At 45.7% G+C, this 19,059-nt stretch overlaps 1 protein-coding gene across 1 annotated transcript; it reads right to left on the reverse strand.

The window, feature by feature from the left end:
* Positions 1–17,012: 17,012 nt before the first annotated feature.
* LOC133923116 (secreted RxLR effector protein 161-like) lies at positions 17,013–17,501 on the reverse strand. Its single transcript, XM_062368561.1, has one exon. The coding sequence runs from the start codon at positions 17,499–17,501 to the stop codon at positions 17,013–17,015; it is 489 nt and encodes a 162-aa protein (XP_062224545.1).
* Between the last annotated feature and the right edge of the window lie 1,558 nt (positions 17,502–19,059).

A 19,059-nucleotide genomic window follows, 5' to 3' on the forward strand; every position in this document is an offset into this window, starting at 1 on the left:
AAGTTCTTGGCAGAGCGAAATTAAGCAATAATTTTCTCATCTTTTACAAAAGAGTAAGCCTCGGCAGCTTGTGTTTCAAAAGTAATTACCATGCTATACATCAAAATTGAGCAATAATTTTCTCATCTTTTACAAAATTGAGCAATAATTTTCAAAAGTAATTCATTACATACATCTCCCTAGAGTAGTATGGAGGAGATACTCAAAGCAATACCCTTGAACGGGGTAGATAGGTTTATGATGTCCTTCCATCAGAAAGAACCTTTGATGGGAGTGGCATGAGGGATCATCCCATTGTAGTAGTAAGTGCTCTAAATCAAGGAAATTCAAGAATATTGTCTTTGTTGTAGAATTTATGAAGGTGTTTGATCAACAATGCTTGATTCTGAATTGCAATGTTAATTACACTAAGGCTACCTTTCTTCCTTGGAGTGCAAACATGCTGCTAGTCCACCATGTTATTACCTCTCGAATTGATATCCTTCGTTCGTCAAAGGTAGTTTTTTCTTGCTCTATCAATGTTTTCTATCACTTTCTTGGGTAACTTGAGCATGCACATCGTATAAGCTGGGAGAGAGGAAAGAGAAGAGTTCACCAGGGTTAGCCTTCCAGCCAAACCCAAAAGCGAAGAAGTAGATGTGATTCTGCATTCAATCTTGTTGATCAATGGGGTGTGATCAGTAATCCTTGGCTTGGTGGATCCAAGAGGTAAGCTAAGGTAGGCAAAGGGGAGGGAGTTAACTTTACAACCGAATGTCTTAGCAAGGATGGTGATCTTGTCTTCTGGGATATTGATTGGGACCAAATAGGACTTGTGATAATTAATCTTGAGGCCAGTGGAGGTAGAGACGATTGGAGGATGGCTTTCAGACAGAACAACTCCTTTTGATTGGAAAAGCTTTCATGAACATAATAATGTCACTGCGTATTGGATAATAGGAAAATTAGTCCCCAAGAGCTAACTGATCGGGTGAGAGAGGATTCCTCTCTGGGCAGATTTGTTAACAATGTGTTGGAGAAGATCAACCACTATCACAAAGAGCAAAGGGCCCCCTGCCTAACCCCTCTTCTGCAATGGAAGGGTTTACCATGCACCCCTTTCAGGAGAAGTACTAGAGTGGAGAATGGACTCCACCCAACCAATCCACCTATCATCAAAGCCAAGATGAGCCAACATTTGGATGATTGCTTTATGATGATTTCATGTCAAAAACCTTCTCAAAATCCAATTTCAGAATGACAAATCACTTTCTTGGACTAATGACACCGGTGTAAGAATTCATAGGCCCATCCTAGACAGTCTTGTATGGTTCATCCTTTTATGAAGCCATATTAGTTCTGATGGATCAAATTCAAAATCACCCCCTTGCAGTTTGTCTACCATGAGCTTTGTGATTAATTTCATAACACAATTTAGTAGGGAGATGGGTCTGAAGTCATTCACCGTGACTGGGTTTTGCACCTTAGGAACTGAAGTGATGAAAGAGCTGTTGATGGAGTCCAAAGAGATGGCACCTTCAAAGATATTTTGTATAAGAGAATAGAAGCCATCCTGAACCAGTCTCCAACAAGATTTCAAGAACATCCCATTGAAATCATTTGGATCGGGAGATTTATCAGGGGGCATTATTTTGATAGTATTGTCAATGTCCTCTTTGGTGAATGGGGAGGACATGAGATCCATGTTTGAGCTCAGCTGAAAGAGGTCATCCAGGTGAAAGAGCATAGAAGGCTCCTCGGAACGACCCATTTTGTTCTTGAAAGCATCCTGGAAGATGGCAGCTTTCTCATTGTGACTGAATATGAGATTACCTTCAGAGTTCTTAGTACTTGTAACTGTGTTCAGTCTATAACTCTCTGTAGACGCACCTTGGAAGAATTTAGTGTTTTCATCGCCAAATTTGATCCATTTGATGGTGTATCTTTTCCTCTAGTAGTCATTTTTACTTTTGAGATGATGCAGGACATGACATTTGAGTATCAATATGAAATTCTTCTTCAGGAGATAGAGATGCCTTTGTTCTTCTAATTTGTTCAGTATCTGAAGAGTGTCATTGTAGTTTTTGATAAGCTTATTTAGCTGAGAGAGATTTGTGCATGTCAAGGTTTTGTTCCTGATAATATATCTGGAAATAACGAGGTTACCTTCGTGGATCAAAGATTAAACATGAAGCGAGGCACACACAATGTATACATGTTCAGACCTCCAGTTGGAGTAATACCCTACATCCTGTGTGGATGATTATGTGTATGTATTCACTCAAGTACAGGAAATGTGGCTAACCTATTACAAGAAGTAGATCGAATCTAGTCTAATCTAGAGCTAAAGTTACCGAGTTCCTCTTACGCTAAGGTCTTGATGTCTTCTTCCAATAGTTGAGGGAAAAAAGTCTCCCCCGGGGGGTCTGGGTCCCCGTCTTCTATAGGGGATGTAACGCCTCCTACCCAGCCGTAGTCGTTAGGGAGTCTTTTTTCTTGTCATCCAAGTAGATAGATCTGTCTTGGATACTAGTCTTCTCGAGCTGGGTAAGCAATCGAGACCTTCCTAGTAAATAGCTTCTGGATTCCAGACATATCAGGTATCGTGGATTCAGTTCCATAATATCCGGAGTTGTTAAGTTCACATGGTATACCTCGTCCGTTTATGGTATACTCATTATGTGTATATACCCTATAGTTAGATATTCGACAGTAGCCCCCTAACTCTACTCAGCAGGGAGGATTTTTACAAGCGTCTACTCGAGTACCGACAAGTCCAAGCCTGGTCAAGTAAGGTAGATTAAACTCATAGTCGAAAGAATTGAATAAGAAGAGGCTCTGTTTCGAGTATCAAGTGGAAACACTTTTGATTCGAGTGCTCTGCTGTTATCTGCACTCGAGACTCAATAAGGGCCAGTAACATCGACTTCTCGACATCCGTCTCTGAGTAGAGTTAAAAAACCTTCTGAAATTTGAAACGATGGGTATAGGTGCATTAAATGCGATCAAACGGGCGTGCAGAGATTCGCACGGTGCCATCATCCCACTTTTCACACCAATTGAAGCGCCGCAATTTTTATCCGAAGCGAAAACAATTTCTGAGTCTCATCTTGAGACAAGGCCTATTTTATTATCCAAGGGGAGAACTTCACCGTTATTATCTTAGCCTTGTTGCCTCCTCTGCAGTCTCACCCTTCGAATTCATCCACCGTTGTTTGCATTCTACTCAAAGACTTCATCTTTCACTTTGGATCTTATTGCGAAAATTTGCAATTGGGTGACTTTGCCTTTGAGGGTGCTCAACACTATCTCCAACAAACTACGACATCTAGAAGATTTCGCTTTCTTCCGTTGTGTCTGCATCTCATGGCGTGAAGTGTGTAGGATGGCGGAATTTGCTCCTTGGATCTTGAAGGGATCGTTTATGAACAAGGATGGCTTGGTGGAGGTCCATCGCTTGGGAATTGAAGTAGTTTTTGACCTTCGTTTTTTAGGTTTAGTCAGCGACAACTGGGGGATGATGGGCGCCTCGAACGGGCTCTTGATCATCATCGAGCGAGGGCATCAGATCAAAGGTAGGGTAATTAACCTAGTGACCGGATGGTTCTGTAAACTCCCATCACTTTCCTATGATACGTTCTGGGTGAACCTAGAGGGGTTCACAGTGCAAAGGATGGGAAATTATTCATCATCCTGAGGATGCTGTGATTTCATCTTCAGATGATGAAAGCAGTGGACATTTATCTTATCAATGGACCACCACGGTGGTTTTAGATCTCTAGTGGCAAGTTTTGGTGGCGTATTTTGGATTTTCTGGATGGAGTGGCTTCGGAGATCCATCAGGAGCTATGGCGACATTGGAACAATCGAAGTCCGAGTTCGAGATCTGGCAACCTGGTCTGAGTGGTTCTTGACTGCTCCTGTTTGATTCTCGTGCGTTTTTCCTGAAGGTTGGCGAGCAAATTGATGATCCAACTGAGCACAATGCATTGACGTCTGTTTTGCTCCACGCATTCAGTGATGATATTTGGGAGCCACTAGAATGGGAGGCCGTTCCTTGGGTGAAAGAAAGATCAATTCTACTGGGTATGACCTCCGAAGCAATACCATCAATACCCATAGTTACCAACCCTGGTCGAATTCTTTGCTTCCACCGACTGAACTCAGCTTACCGCCAGGATGATTATGACGTGCTTGAAGTTTCCAATCGTGATGAGGTTTCCAAGACAATAAAATCCCTTGAGGGGAATATTAAGTGGCGTTCTTGTAAATGGATATCATCGAAGCTTTCCTTAGTCGAGTAGTAGGCTTTTTGGTATGCTTTTGTCTGATGGTTGCAATGAAACATTGCTGATATTTTGCCTATCTAACATGCTATTGTCACTATTTTCTTATCGATGAAATAGAGTTAGAATGAGTAGATGCAATCTTGATCGGTAGGCGTGTAGATGCAATCTTGATCGGTAGGCGTGTAGACCACCTTCGGGACTTACTGATCTAATATTGATTGATATATGAAAACTCAACTAGACGAGAGATTAGAAATATTGGCCCTCAAGTAATCACTCGAGACAACCATAAGAATAAGGAAAATACTTAGTGTAACACTAGAAACATAAGATAATGATGATATTTTGCAAACTTTCACTAACTTGCATGTTTGACCAGCGTACGGACATGAACTGACAGAGAACACACATGTGACCGACTAGAATTTCAGAACCTTTTTTAGCCGTTAGGCGTGATATATCTGACAATATCTTATGTTGCTATGCTTAATTAGGTGTAGTTTTCTGTAATCAACCCAACATATGCCTCTACTGGCTCTTATCTAAAGCAGTCGATGCAAAACTAGATAACTTTTGTAAAAGATATATACAAAATTTACAAAAATTATGGTATTATTATGTAGCCCCTAACTGTATGGTTGAGGAGAAGATTACTCGATCTAAGAGTAGAAAGGAACATAAATGTGTTATTGAAAGTGTATGGTGTTGTAGCCCTCGGCTATCTACTCGATGACTGGATCAAGTAAAGAATAAAGCCGTAGCGTTGAAAGTATGAGATGTAGCCCCTGATTCTCTGTTTGATATGATAATAAAGGCAGAGAGTAGAGCATATGCACCAAAATAACATGGCCCTTGTCCCTTCACTCCATGATGCAATTCGAGTAGAAAGTGGAGCAAGAAACACCAAAAAAGTATGATGTAGCCCCCGACTCTCCACTCGATAGCTGGATCGAGTGGAGAGTAGAGTATAAGCATTGACTTCCATTTCTTTACCACGTACTCGATGACTCCTGCCCCCGAGCGGGTGGATGAGATTATGTTATGGTCATTGAGTGTATTCGAACAGCCAGATAGGTGAGCATTAAAAACCCACTCCCGCTCGTGCTCGTTTTCACCGCAGCCTTTGATTTGACATGCAATAATGATCGCACACCTCTCTTTGTAGACAATGGACAAGTGACAACATCTTAGCGATGCCTCGAGCTCCGCCAGACGTGTCACGCGACTGAGGCAACCTCACTCTCACGCCCAGCGATATCGGATCTTGAGAGCTCCACATGTATAGTGCGACCCATTACCATGACTATAAATAGAGAGAAAACTGAGGCCATTAGTTTTCACCCCATCTCCTTCCTTTCTCCCTACACGCCCAGTAGAACTAGTAGAGCTTGAAGCCACGGCCTTCACTCCGCCGTCGTCTCCCAAGCTCAGCAAGCTCGTCTAGAAAGTGATGAGATTGGATTTGTCACCCCAAGGCCCCTCGCCATGGTTTCTCCGGGAGTCATCATTATTTCTTTTGACGAGGAAGAATTGATCAAAAGGTCTAAGAGGAGAAACAACACAATGTCCATCGGATGTCACCGACCCTTCACCCGCCACCCTCAACGTTTCCTTGACATCGATGTCGCAGAACGAGCAACATAGGAATCGGCGACACGAGCCACGCAGGAGGAGATGAAGATGGTGGTGATCTTGATGAGATCATCGACTAGGTCACCGACAAGATCTTCGGCGATAGAGCCCTCGAACCTTCGGTGGTAGATAAAGTGTAGTCGTCTTCTCCGTTGACAATCGCCAGATCACCTTCACACCCTGCAGAGGGCCACTCGGCATCGTCAGCGTCGGTCAAGAGCCATAGTAGGGTCTTCGCTTCGGCCACTCTCCCTGGCCCTTACGCCGGCCGGCGTCTGGTCCCCGGTGCGATCAGTTGCCATCCAAGGGATGAGTATAGAAAGTTCCTCGACTCGTTCAAGGGTGAGTAAGACCTGTATTATTTACAAGAGCTGGGCAAATACTTTCTGTCAACTTTGCACTAGCCACGTAGGTTAGACGAAAAAGAAGAAGTATGTAATCAAGTAGTTAATCAAATTTACCTTTTCTACGAATATAACTTTCGGAGTTGGTCGATATTCCATGAGTGCTCGAGTATCTCACCGTTTTGAGTAGATAGCTACCCTGATCCAGGTCTGGTAACTTCGACCACTATATAGGGTCTTTACCACTTAGATGATAACTCATGGTGCCTAGCCTATTTTTGCATCTTTCGTAGAACAAGATCCTCAGTATTGAGTTTCCTAGGCTAAATCTTTTAACTGTGATACCTACGCAATGCTTGTTGATACTTAGTCGCTCGAATAGATGCTCGATCGCGATACTCTTTGAGTAAATTGATGTCATCCACTCATAACTGCTCTTGCCCTTCCTTTGAGTAACTTTTAACTCATGGTGATCCGAATTGCAACTCAGTTGGGAGCACTGCCTCTGCTCCATAAACTAAGAAGAACAGAGCTTAACCAGTGGCCCTGTTATTCAAAGTATGAATGACCCATAGTACCGAGGGAAGTTCTTTCACCCAGCATTTTGAGTAAGACTTTAGCTTGTCGAAGACCCAAGTTTTGACGTCCTGCAAGACTATACCATTAACATGTTCAACTTGACTATTACTTTGTGTGTGAGCTACTAGGGCGAAATAGGTTTTGATGCGAATTTTTTCACAGAACACAGTAAAGATCCTGAAAATGAAATGGCTACACTTATCCATAATCATGCGATGTGGAATACCGAATCGAGTAATAATACTCATGAACTTCTTTGCCGCTTCTGCGGTTATCTTTTCCACGAGTTCGACCTCGATCCACTTAGTGAACGTGTCAATAGCCACGAATAGGAATTTATAACCACCTTAGGCCCTTGGGAATGGTCCCAGGATATCCAAGCCCCAGACGAAGAAGGGCGAAGAACGAGGAATTGTTTGCAGAGCTTAGGCTGCTCGAGTAGTCTACCTTCCAAAAAATTGCTAGCTCTCGCTCTTTTTGACCAGCTCGGAAGCATCCTGAAGGGTCATCGTCCAATAGAATCCTTGGTGAAAAGATTTTTTGACCAAGGTGCGGTAAGATGCATGATTACCACACATACCTCCATGGATATCGAGCAATATTTTATTGCCCTCTTCCCGTGTGATGCACTTTATCAAGATTCCGTTACTCCCCTTTCGGTAAAGCTTGCCGTTTACCGAAGCATAGAGACTGAACTTATGAGCAATTTTCTCTGCAGATACATCATCATCTGGGATGTCTTGACCTTTGAGATGGGCTTGGTACGGAGTCATCCAAGTCGGTTCACGTTCGAGTAGTGTAGCATACGTGTCTACGGGTTCTGCCTCGTTGATTGGACCAGATTGCTGGTCGAGTTGAGCAACATCCGTTCGCTAAACTATCGGGACATATGGTTTGAGGAGTTTCTCAATGAAGACTCCTATAGGTACCAGAGCTTAGAAAGAAGCGAGTCTAGCAAGTTCTTCCGAACTGGAGTTGTTACTCCTCTGGATGCGCGTTACTTCTAACCATTCAAACTTTTGCTCGAGCTTTTGCACCTTGTTCAGGTAAGCTACCATGTTGTCGTCCGAGCACTGGTACTCCTTTTGTACTTAGTTTATGACTAGCTGTGAGTCTCCTTTCACGAAAAGTCGCCTGATTGCAAGTGATTTAGCTACGCGAAGCCTGTTTACCAGTCCCTCGTATTCTACTACATTGTTGGAACCTTTAAAATCAAATTGAACAACGTACCTAAGTTCGCTGCCCGTTGGAGATTTAAGTGCAATGCTAGGCCCTGAGCCTTGAAGCATGACCGATCCATTAAAGAAGGGCATCTAGTGGTCTTTGACTACACTTGGCCTTGTTTCTTCAATACTTGTCCATTCAGCGATAAATTCCACTAGTACTCCTGACTTCACACTTGTGCGTGGTACATATCCAACGCCGAACTAACCGCCCACTGCACGATTCGTCCTGTAGCCTCCCTATTGCTTATGACAACCTTTAGCGGATAAGTCATCACGATGGTGATCTTGTGTGCTTGAAAATAGTGTCGTAACTTCCAGAAAGACATCAAGACCGCATATAACAACATTTGCACTTGTGTGTATTGTAGCTTAGCGTCATGTATGACTTCACTCACATAGTAAACAGGCCTTTGGACCTTGGCCTTTCTCTCGGGACTTTCCCGTTTGACCACTAGGATTGTGCTTACAACTTGTGGGATAGCTACAATGTACAAAAAGAGCTCTTCTTTTTTGTTAGGCGGTGTAAGAATTAATGGAGACGATAAATAACTTTGTAAATTCTAGAAGGCGCGCTCCACTTCTTCCATCCACTAGAACCGGTCGTGCTTCTTTAGCACCTTGAAGAAAGGCATCCCTCACTCGCTCATCTTAGAGATGAATCGACTAAGAGCTGCAATGCATCTTGTTAATTTTTGAACTTCTTTTAGTGTTTGAGCCAACCACATCTGGTCAAGAGTTTTGATTTTGCCCAAATTGGCCTCAATGCCTCGACTTGGCACCAGGAACCCGAGAAGCTTGCTCGATGGAATGCCGAACGTGAATTTTTTGGGATTAAGCATCATATGATACTTCCTGAGGATGTCGAATGTTTCCTTGAGATCGACAATCAATGCATCTTCGGTTCTAGACTTGACTGCAATATCATCGACATACACTTCTACATTGTGCCTAATTTGGGGTTGTAAATAGTTCTGAATACACCTTTGATAAGTAGCGCTAGCGTTTTTTAAACCGAATGGCATCTTTACATAGCAGAATACATCAATAGGAGTGGTAAAAGTAGTTTTCTCTTCATCCTCCATTCCCATACTAATTTGGTGATACCTCGAATATGCATCTAGAAAACATAGTAATGCACAACCTGCTGTGGAGTTGACGATCTGGTCGATGCGAAGAAGAGGGAAAGGATCCTTGGGATAGGCTTTGTTGTGGTCGGTGAAGTCAACGTATATTCTCCATTTGTCATTGGCTTTCTTGACGAGGACGGGATTCGCTAGCCATGTAGGACGATGAAGCTCTCGAATAAAGCCTGCATTTAGGAGTTTGCTGACCTCCTCCTAGATGGCCTGCTTCCTATCTACCACAAATCTTCCCTGCTTCTGCACCACGAGTTTGGAGTCAGGATTAATAGCTAGTCGATGCTCGATCACCTCTCTAGGGAGTCCGGGCATATCAGATGGTTACCACACAAACATGTCTTGGTTTTCCTGGAGAAAAGTGATGAGCTTAAGTTCCTATTTAGGGTCGAGGTTACCCCAACCTTAACTAGTTTGGTTGGTTCAAACATGTCAAGGGTTATTGCCTTGACGCCACCATCAGTCCTTTCGTCGTCAGCGTTGTCACTGGTATCACCCTTGGCAGCATCGTTGAACTTGGAAGTATTAGCAAGACTTACAATCTTGAAGTCCTTGACCTCAACGGTGGCTTGATGCTTCAGACGCTTGGAATCCACACCGTTAGAAGTGGTTGCCGCTCAACTGAGGCGTTCGACCATGTCCAGGCTTTGCTTGTCATATTTGACTATTGCATGCTGATCTCCCCTAACAGTTATGACCCATTTGGGAACTGGGATCTTGAGCATCTGTATGCATAGTGCACCACTGCCATAAACTAACCTAGCATTGGATAGCCTAGGATCACATTGTACGTCATCTCAAAGTGTGCGATATCAAAGGTAAGCTTCTCTGTACGAAAGTTGTTAGGCATACCAAATGTAATCGACAACTCGATCTGGCTTAGGGGCATGGTTGTTGGAGCAAGAGTGCGTCTTGCCCCAGCAAGTACGGCGAGAGTTTCTTCTAAGGAGGAGACTTAAGCTTGCAGACGAAGTTTAAGAGGAAGGAACACCACGAATGTATTGATGGTAGAAAAAATGGATCAATCTGGGGGGAGTATCACAACGTGACTTGGTGTTTTTGCACCTCTGTCTTCCTCCCCTTTTTTCAAGCAACCAGGGCTCCTATTTATAGGGCCGTGCGTAGCTTGGCGTACAAGTTATCATAGTGTACAAATATCTGGGATCTGACCGAATTACTGGGCCTTATCCGGCATAACTACTTTCTACCCTACCTGGAAGATAAATATCCACCGTAGTAACTATCATGGTGCCTACCCCCTGAAGGGGGCAAGCCGGTCGCCAATTGTGGCTCAGCACTGTACTGTTAGGGGTGTCAGGGCGGCCTTAAATGCACTGGGGTGTCAGGATAGCACCACTTGCACCGGCATTGATCGCCCGTCACTTCACATCGGGTGGGTGGCAGGGGGAGACATTTTTCCCCTGATATTGTCTTTGGAGGCCTACTGTATCTTAGGCTTCAGAAAGCCACGCGGGCACCGGTGGGGAGGCCCGAAGGTCCACAACCTCTGGGGGTCAGGCTTGTTGCTGAGAGTTCAAAGGCCGAAGGCTTTGGAGGGGCCAGGCGTGGTTTCGAGTCATGGGAAGGCTTCGTAGGTATGAAGAGGTGGCACGAAGGAGCCCGATGCCTTCGGAGGTCGGGCCTTTAGCTGAGGGTCCGGAGATCGAGGCTCCGGAGGGACCTGGATAGTAATCTTTAACCATTATCCTTAGGCTGGTTTATTTTCTCTCAACAGTACCTCCTCATTCTCGGGCTCCGATGTTTCGGACGGGGGAAGGATGTAGGGGAAAACCAACTCCAACTTGGTATAGTATCAAGCATACCTGATGTCAATTCCCTGTCCTTAAGAAGTTTTTTCGTCGGGAACTTTGGGCGTCAATGGCGAGGCCCAAGGCTGATGGTGTACTGGTGGTGGCAATCTGATTCGGAGCCTGTTGGAGCTAGCATGCGCGGTGTTAGGACCCCAGGCCAGACGGGCGTCGATGGAGGTGGTGCACTGCGGCCTTTCTGTGGGCTATGGCCTTTCTGTGGGCCCATGGCTTGACCTAGTCACCTTGTACTTTTTCTCCCCCTGGTTTGCTCTGTCGGGGTCTATCTCCTTCGTATCAATCTCTGTACTATCGCTCTTTGTATGTGTCCTCCGGATATACTAGTTGTTTAATAATATAATATGGACCTTTAGGGATGGTCGTGTCTCTTTCTGTATCGAGGTGCAAGGGGATCTTTCGAACGGGTGATCGTATGTATGTGTGCCTTTGTGCCTTCGTACAGTACTTCCTCACCCTCTTCGTGGCTGGTTTTTTGGATGACCGGGGTATCGAGAACTTGCATAGATTGTAACCGGCTTCATTTTATTCTTGGAGAGAGGTGGCCTTGGGGCTCTGGTGACGGTAGATACGCAGGGCAGCTAAGGATGGCCGGGTGAGGTGTTGGTGACTCCGCCGTTCCCAGCCATCATGTTCTCCCTGAGTTTGGCATTTGACTGGGCCTTTTTCCATTCTTGTTTCAGACTTTGGACCCTGCGAGGCCCTGTTGGGATTCTTGGGGACAAGCTCTCAGAGATGGACTGCATCCCTTCGGGCTCCTAGCCGCTGCTCAGCTTCGGAGGTGACCTGTCTAAAGCCCGGTGACAACATGTTGGAGGCGACGCCGAGGGCCAGGTGGGGGAAGTGGTCTGCGACCCCCTCGGCCCTTAGCCGCTGCCCAGCTCTTGAGGTACTCCATCCAGAGCTTGGTGATGGCGCGTCGGAGGCGAAGCCGAGGGTTAGGCGGAAGAGGTGGTCTGCGACCCCCTCGGCCCTTACCCGCTGCCCGGCTCCGAAGGTACTCCGTCCGGAGCCTGGCGACGACTGTTGGAGGCGAAGCCGAGGGCCAGGCGGGAGAGGTGGTCCGCGACCCCCTCGGCCCTTAGCCGCTGGAATGAATTTGCAGCTTCTGCAATGGACAGTCGAGGGTTCCACCATATTTCCCGTGCCACGTAGCGTGGGCTTTTATTAAATGTTAGTATAATTTTCACAAAATGACGTATGAAATGTGTCTTTAAAGGAGATGGTAGGGTAATGATGTTACCTTTTACCGTACGTGTTTGAGTCACATGGGTTATACCTTTCTCTATAGGGTGGAGGATTTTTATACCCCTTTGATCTGTTTGCTGTGCCTTTTGGAGGCTAGTGAGTTTCGTACCCCTTCGGCACGGAGGCATTTTCCTTCAAGATGCCGGGGTACTCTTCCTATCAGGTCCTTTTAGAACCTTTCCGCCCGGTGGAGTTCTCGGAAAACATCCCTATTTGCGGGGGTTTTTGGAAGTCTCTCCATTTTGGTTGAGGTTTGGTAAACTCTATGTTGTGCGGAGGTTTTTGGAAGTCTCTCTGTTTTAGTAGAGGTTTGGTAAAACTCTACGTTGTGCGGAGATTTGGTAAAGCTCTCTGTTTTTGCTGGAGGTTTTGTAAAACTCTCCGTGGTGCGGATGTTTTTGGAAGTCTCTCCATTTTGGCGGAGGCTTGGTAAAACTCTCTGTTGTGCGGAGGTTTGGTAAAACTCTCCGTTTTTGTTGGACGTTTTGTAAGGTTCTCCGTTCTTGTCGGAGGTTTTGTAAGGTTCTCCATTTTTCCCGGAGGTTTTGTAAGGTTCTCTGTTTTTGCCAGAGGTTTTGTAAGACTCTCCGTTTTTGTCGAAGGTTCTGTAAGGTTCTCCGTTTTTACCGGAGGTTTTGTAAGGTTCTTCATTTTTGCCGGAGGTTTTGTAAGGCTCTTCGTTTTTGTTGGAGGTTTTGTAAGGTTCTCTGTTTTTGCCGTAGGTTTTGTAAGGTTCTCTGTTTTTGCTGGAGATTTTGTAAGGTTCTCCGTTTTTGCCGGAGGTTCTGTAAGACTCTTCGTTTTTGTCGGATGTTTTGTAAGACTCTCTATTTTTGTCGGAGGTTTTGTAAGACTCCTTGGCATGTATTAATGTCGAAGGCTCTACACACTATCGGAGCTACGCAACACCTTCCAGGAAACCTAGGCAGTCTTGCCTTCCTAGTGACCTAGGCATGCTACGCCCGCGGTGTGTAGGCTTGTCGTGCTCCCGAGGAAACGCTCGGGGTGCACCGTAACATTGTCCACCAAGGATGTGCCCTGGCGTGTGGCATTTATGCAACCGAATCTATGCAATACCTTCAAGGTAACCTTGGCTTGATGCCTTAGCGGTGACCTAGGCATGTCGTGCAACGAGGATTCCTTGCGACAGCATTCCTCAGAGCACCACATCCGATCAGGGCCATCCCCTGATATGCGGTGTCCACACACTATCATGGCTACACAATACCTTCCAGGAAACCTAGGCAGTCTTGCCTTCCATGTGACCTAGGCGTGCTACACCTGCGGTGTGTGGGCTCTACTGCCTACCAGGGCAAAGCCTACCCTCCCGGAAACCTTTTCAGGTGACCTTGGGTTTAGGCAAGCAATGCTTACTGGTGCATCGCCTTATCACACCTCCGAAGAATCCTTCAGGGGCACCGCAACTACATTACCAAGGAAGTCCCTTGATAATCGGTATCTACACACTATCGATGCTATACAATACCTTCCAGGAAATTGCCTTCCAGGTGACCTAGGCATGCTACGCCCGCTGTGTGTAGGCATGTTGTGCAACAAGGATTCCTTGCGATAGCAATCCTCAGAGCACCTCATCTCCGCCATCGAGGACATCCCCCGGGGCATGGCTTCAACACTACTGAGGCTATGCAATGCCTTCCAGGGTACCCTGGGCATAATCTGCCTTCCAGGTGACATAGGCATAAGCGGCGCCCGCGGTGTGTGGGCCTCACTGTCTACCAAGACTACGTAATGCTTTTCAGGAAATCTAGGCAGTCTTGCCTTCCAGGTTACCTAGACGTGCTACATCCGCGGTACGTGGGCTTGTCACGCCACCCGAAGATGTCCCACAGGTGGCGCCACAACACGGTCTACCAAGCAAATCCCTTGATACGTGACAACTACACTTCCGAGGCTGCATAATGCCTTCTAGGAAACCTGGGCAGACCCGCCCCCTAGGCGACCTAGGCACGATGCGTCTTCAGGAGTGTAGGCATTTTGTATGGTTATACTAGCTAAGTTTTGCAGTTTACAGTGGGCAATAAGAAGCTGATTGTAGTATAAAATATAGCTAGATTATATAACTATTCATGCTAAATGAGGATGTAACTTAAGTTCTACTTCTTCTACCTAGTGGCTATCTATTGCAAAAGACTTCTAGCAGTAAGGTTGGAGGCCTCCAACACACCTTGCTGTATGAAAGATAGATCACTAGGTAAACTACCGATAGTTAATAGTGGATGTACCTTTGTAGAAATAAGGCCTCTATTGTGAGGCTTGGAGGCCTCGAAGCCTGTGGCTAGGCCGTGAGAGGTGGTGCTTGACCCTCTCAGCCCTTAGCCATTGCCTGGCTCTGGAGGTAATCTGTCAGGAGCCTAGCAACAACATGTTGAAGGCGTAGCCGAAGGCTAGTCGGAAGATGAGGTCCTTGACCGCCTTGGCCCTTAGCCGTTGCCTAGCTCCAGAGGTAATCCGTTCAGAGTCTGGCAACGGCATGTCCCCGACTCAGTTCTCATTGCTGGATATAGTACCATTGGTAGTACAGTTGGTAGTGATGATGCAGGGTTAAGGGGCCAGGGATTTGCCCTGGAGTCTGCCCCAGGCCTCCGAACCCTGCGTCGTCCTTCGCCGGCTCCTTCTGCAGCCCGAAGATAATATTAGGGGGGAAAATGTCTCCCCCTGCCATCGACCCGATGTGAAGTGACGGGCGATCAATGCCAGTGCAAGTGGTGCTATCCTAACAACCTTGACAATACAGCGCCGAGCCGCAATTGGCGACCGGCTCGCCCCCTTCAGGGGGCAGGCACCACGATAGTTACTACGGTGGATATTTATCTCGCAGGTAGGGTAGAAAGTAGTTATCGGGATAAGGCCCAGTAATTTGGCTTGATCCCAAATATTTATACATTGTGATAACTTGTACGCCAAGCTATGCATGACCCTATAAATAGGAGCCCTGGTCGCCTGGGAAAAGGGAAGGAAAACAAAGGGAAGGAGGACAGAGGTGAAAAAACACTAAGTCATGCTGTGATACTCTCCCTAGATCGATCCATTTTTTCTACCATCAATACATTCATGGTGTTTCTTCCTCTTAAACTTTGTCTCCAAGCTTGAGTCTCTTCCTTAGAAGAAACTCTCGCTGTACTTGCTGGGGCAAGATGAACTCTTGCTCCAACAGGACCCTCCATTTATTCTCGTCATTTAAGCCCCTCATGTTCCAATTGAGAATATTCTACATTATATTGTGCCGATTCATTGTAGAGAAAGTTCCATAGTCATAGGAAAAGGAGCAAAGGGCCCAGCCCAAACAATTTTTGAATGGGGAACCATGACACCAGCATACCAGAGTGCCATTGTCGGATAGCAAACAATCAACACCTCATTAGCAGATAAATCATAATAAGCTCAAGAGGAACTTATGTGTTTGTAAGAGAAAGGGCAAGCATGATGAGGCACATTTAGACTGAGGGAGAAAATGGGGAGATGATTGGAGGACGAGCTGAAAGTACTAAGATCAAGAGGTAACTCTCGGGAGTACAACACACACCTCATTAGCAGATAAATCATAATAAGCTCCCAAAAAAAGCATAGGCAACCATAAAAGTAGCAATGAGAAGTAGGCGTGTAGAATTCTCCTTTCTCCACATAAGTAGGCATGTAGAATTCATTTCTCCACTGAGCCGAGAGAAAATCTTCTGGAAAAATACTCCGCTGAAGCCTCCGGTGTATATGCCAGATCATCTGGTGTGTTCAAACTCCTTTTGCCACTGAGAAACACCACTCCTAGAAAATGCTCCGACATAGCTAATCTTCATCGCTGGACCATCCGGCGTGTTATAAGACCTTCTGAAAATTGCACATCTCCTGTAAAATGCTTCGGTGTGTTCATCACCTCAACACCGGACCATCCAGTATGTAGATCATATTTATGATAGAATTGTGTAGGCAACTACCTCATTCCATTGTTTGATCCAGTTTTGCCACTTTTTGAAATTATATTTCTTTTCCCGCCTTAATTATGAATGAACTTTGTAGCTTTGATCAACTGTTAGAGATATACATGCCATGGTATTTTGTGTGGAACTGTTAACATATTATTTTGGGGTTGATCTTTGGACAGTCAATTGATATGATTTGAGTGTTCATTTTTGAGCACCCAGGACCACACACCGTCCCTTCTGTGATCTCACGTTGGTCTCTGATACTCGACGGTTCGCCAAACTCAACGAGAGCGAGCAACCACGCAGAACTACAGCTTGAACTCAACAAACTCATAACTTGACGAGAACGTATGAACCAACGGAAGCAAACGGACGAGAAGCAAGCCAAGCGCTGAGAGACTCGAACTCGACGTGACCAGTACGTGCGAGAACCACCCAGCGACAAGCAAACTGGAACTCGACGATTTCGATGAGACTAAAAATAGATAGATCCAATTTTCTAGAGGAAAATTTTAGACTCTATTCAACTTACTCAAACCAGGGATTACAATTATATATATAGCACCTGCTACTTAATCTAAATTGGACTCTAAACTGAATCAGATTCTAACTCAAACTCAAACTATATGTACTCCTTGCCGTATATGAGCCATATATGTATTCCTTACCGTGTAGAATCGAGTCTCTGACGCCCATGTTGGATTAAGTCCAACGTACTCCCCCTTAATCCTAATGTGGGCTCAGATCATGAACTCCCAGTAGATGCCGCATGGCCGTCAGCTTTACCGCCGACATGCCTTTGTCAAAGCGTAGGCTCACTGCTCCTCCGTGCAGATGAATTTAACTTCAATTTGGCTTCTTTTAATGCACTCATGGATGAAATGAAACTTGGTGTCAATGTGTTTGCTACGACCGTGAAACACTGGATTCTTCATCAAAGCAATCGCTGATTCCTTATCTACAAACAATTTAACTGCTTTGGGCTCTTCTCCTATTAGCTCCCTCAACAGACTTCTAAGCCACAGTGCTTGGCATGTCGCCGCCATTGCCTCCATGAATTCAGCCTCGCACAAAGATAAAGCCACAGTTTTCTGCTTCTGCGAGTTCCATGACACCAGACTATCATTGATATAGAAAGCTATACCTCTGGTACTCTTCCTATCATCTATGTCATCGATCAGATCACTATCAGTATACCCGGTGATTACTTCTTCTGTTCCTCCTCTCGTATACACAAGCCCATAATGAACGGTGCCCTTCAAATACCTAAAAATCTGCTTCACTGCCTTGCGACGCATTACCATGGGCTTCTCCATAAATCTACTTGCCACCCCGATAGCAAATGAAAGGTCACGTCTTGTATGGAGCAAATACCTTAGACAACCAATGATGCGTCGATACTCGGTTGCATCCACCGACCGTCCATCTGGATCCTTATGCAGCTGGGCCCTTTGTTCCATGGGGAATTTTGTGGGATTGCAGTCCAACATACCGAATTGACTAAGGACCTTCTTCGCATATGCAACTTCTTGATTGTAATTTGCTCACCTTCTTGCGGTACTTCAATCCCGAGATAGTAATTAAGCAATCCAAGATTGGTCAGCTCAAACTCACTCATCATCTTCTGCTTGAATCCCATGATTTCTTCTGGAGTCACAGTGAGGTCATCAACATATACTCCGACTATCACACGTGCAAGACTTGATCCTCTTGTGTATACGGCCTGCTCTTGAGAACACCCGCTGAAACCAATCTGTTTTAACCTTTTGTCAAGTCGAATGTTCCATGCCTGTTGCGCATGCCGGAGTCCATACAACGCATTGCTGAGTTTGAGCACAAGATGCTCTTTATTCTTCACTACAAATCCCTCCGGCTAGGCCACGTATACTTCCTCTTCGAGCTCACCATTTAAGAATGCCAATTTGACATTCAGATGATGAACTTGCCAACCTCGGTTGGTTGCAACAGCAAGGATGACGCGCACGGTGTCCAGCTTAGCCACTGGCGTAAACACTTCTTCGAAATCGATTCCTTGCCGCTGCACATATCCTTTCACGACCAACCTTGCCTTGTGCTTGATCACATTTTCTTCTGTGTTCTTCATCAGTTTGTAAACCCATTTGAGTCCAATCAGCTTGTGACCAGCTGGCATCACTGCGAGAGTCCATGTTTTATTCTTCTTTATGGACTATCTCCTTGGCCAAGGCGTCCTCCCAAACCTTCTACCCAATGGCTTCAAGGTAGCAAGACGGCTCCTTCGTCTCCACGAGCATGGCCTCTTCTTCCATGTCCCCATCGAGATCCACTCTTGAAGCATTTCTCATGATGTCGTCGATGTGCTGTAACGCACAGGGCCTTCATCTGTGCTGCTGCTACGGTGTGGGCAGATCGTTCGCTGGTGATTCAGGGGCTGGCATCACCAGCGGAGTGGAGGGAGATGTCGGGGGGTTGCTGTAATGTGCGCATCAGTTCATGCCTTGGTTGCTGGCCCTCCCGATGTCACCTCACTTGCCAACAGAGTCGATGAAGGAGATGGATCAATCTGTGGCGGGTGCTGGCACACCTGCCAGACCACCCATAAGAGGCATAAAGCCACACACCGTTGGCTTAGAGCTGAACAACTCCTCGACGGCGAAATCTGATGAATCCCAATCACCTGCACCAGAACACCAACTCCACTTCAAACTTTCATCAAATTTAACATCATGACTTACATGAATTTTCTCATGCTATGGATCAAAGAGACGATGTGCCTTGCAACCATCCTCGATGCCTAGATACACCATCCGCTTGCTTCGGTCATCGAGCTTCTTCAAATGTGGCATTGTCACCTTCACGTGTGTAATGCAGCCGAACACATGA

This window comes from Phragmites australis, chromosome 6 (assembly GCF_958298935.1).
Source record: "Phragmites australis chromosome 6, lpPhrAust1.1, whole genome shotgun sequence".
In the NCBI taxonomy this organism is placed as follows: domain Eukaryota; kingdom Viridiplantae; phylum Streptophyta; class Magnoliopsida; order Poales; family Poaceae; genus Phragmites; species Phragmites australis.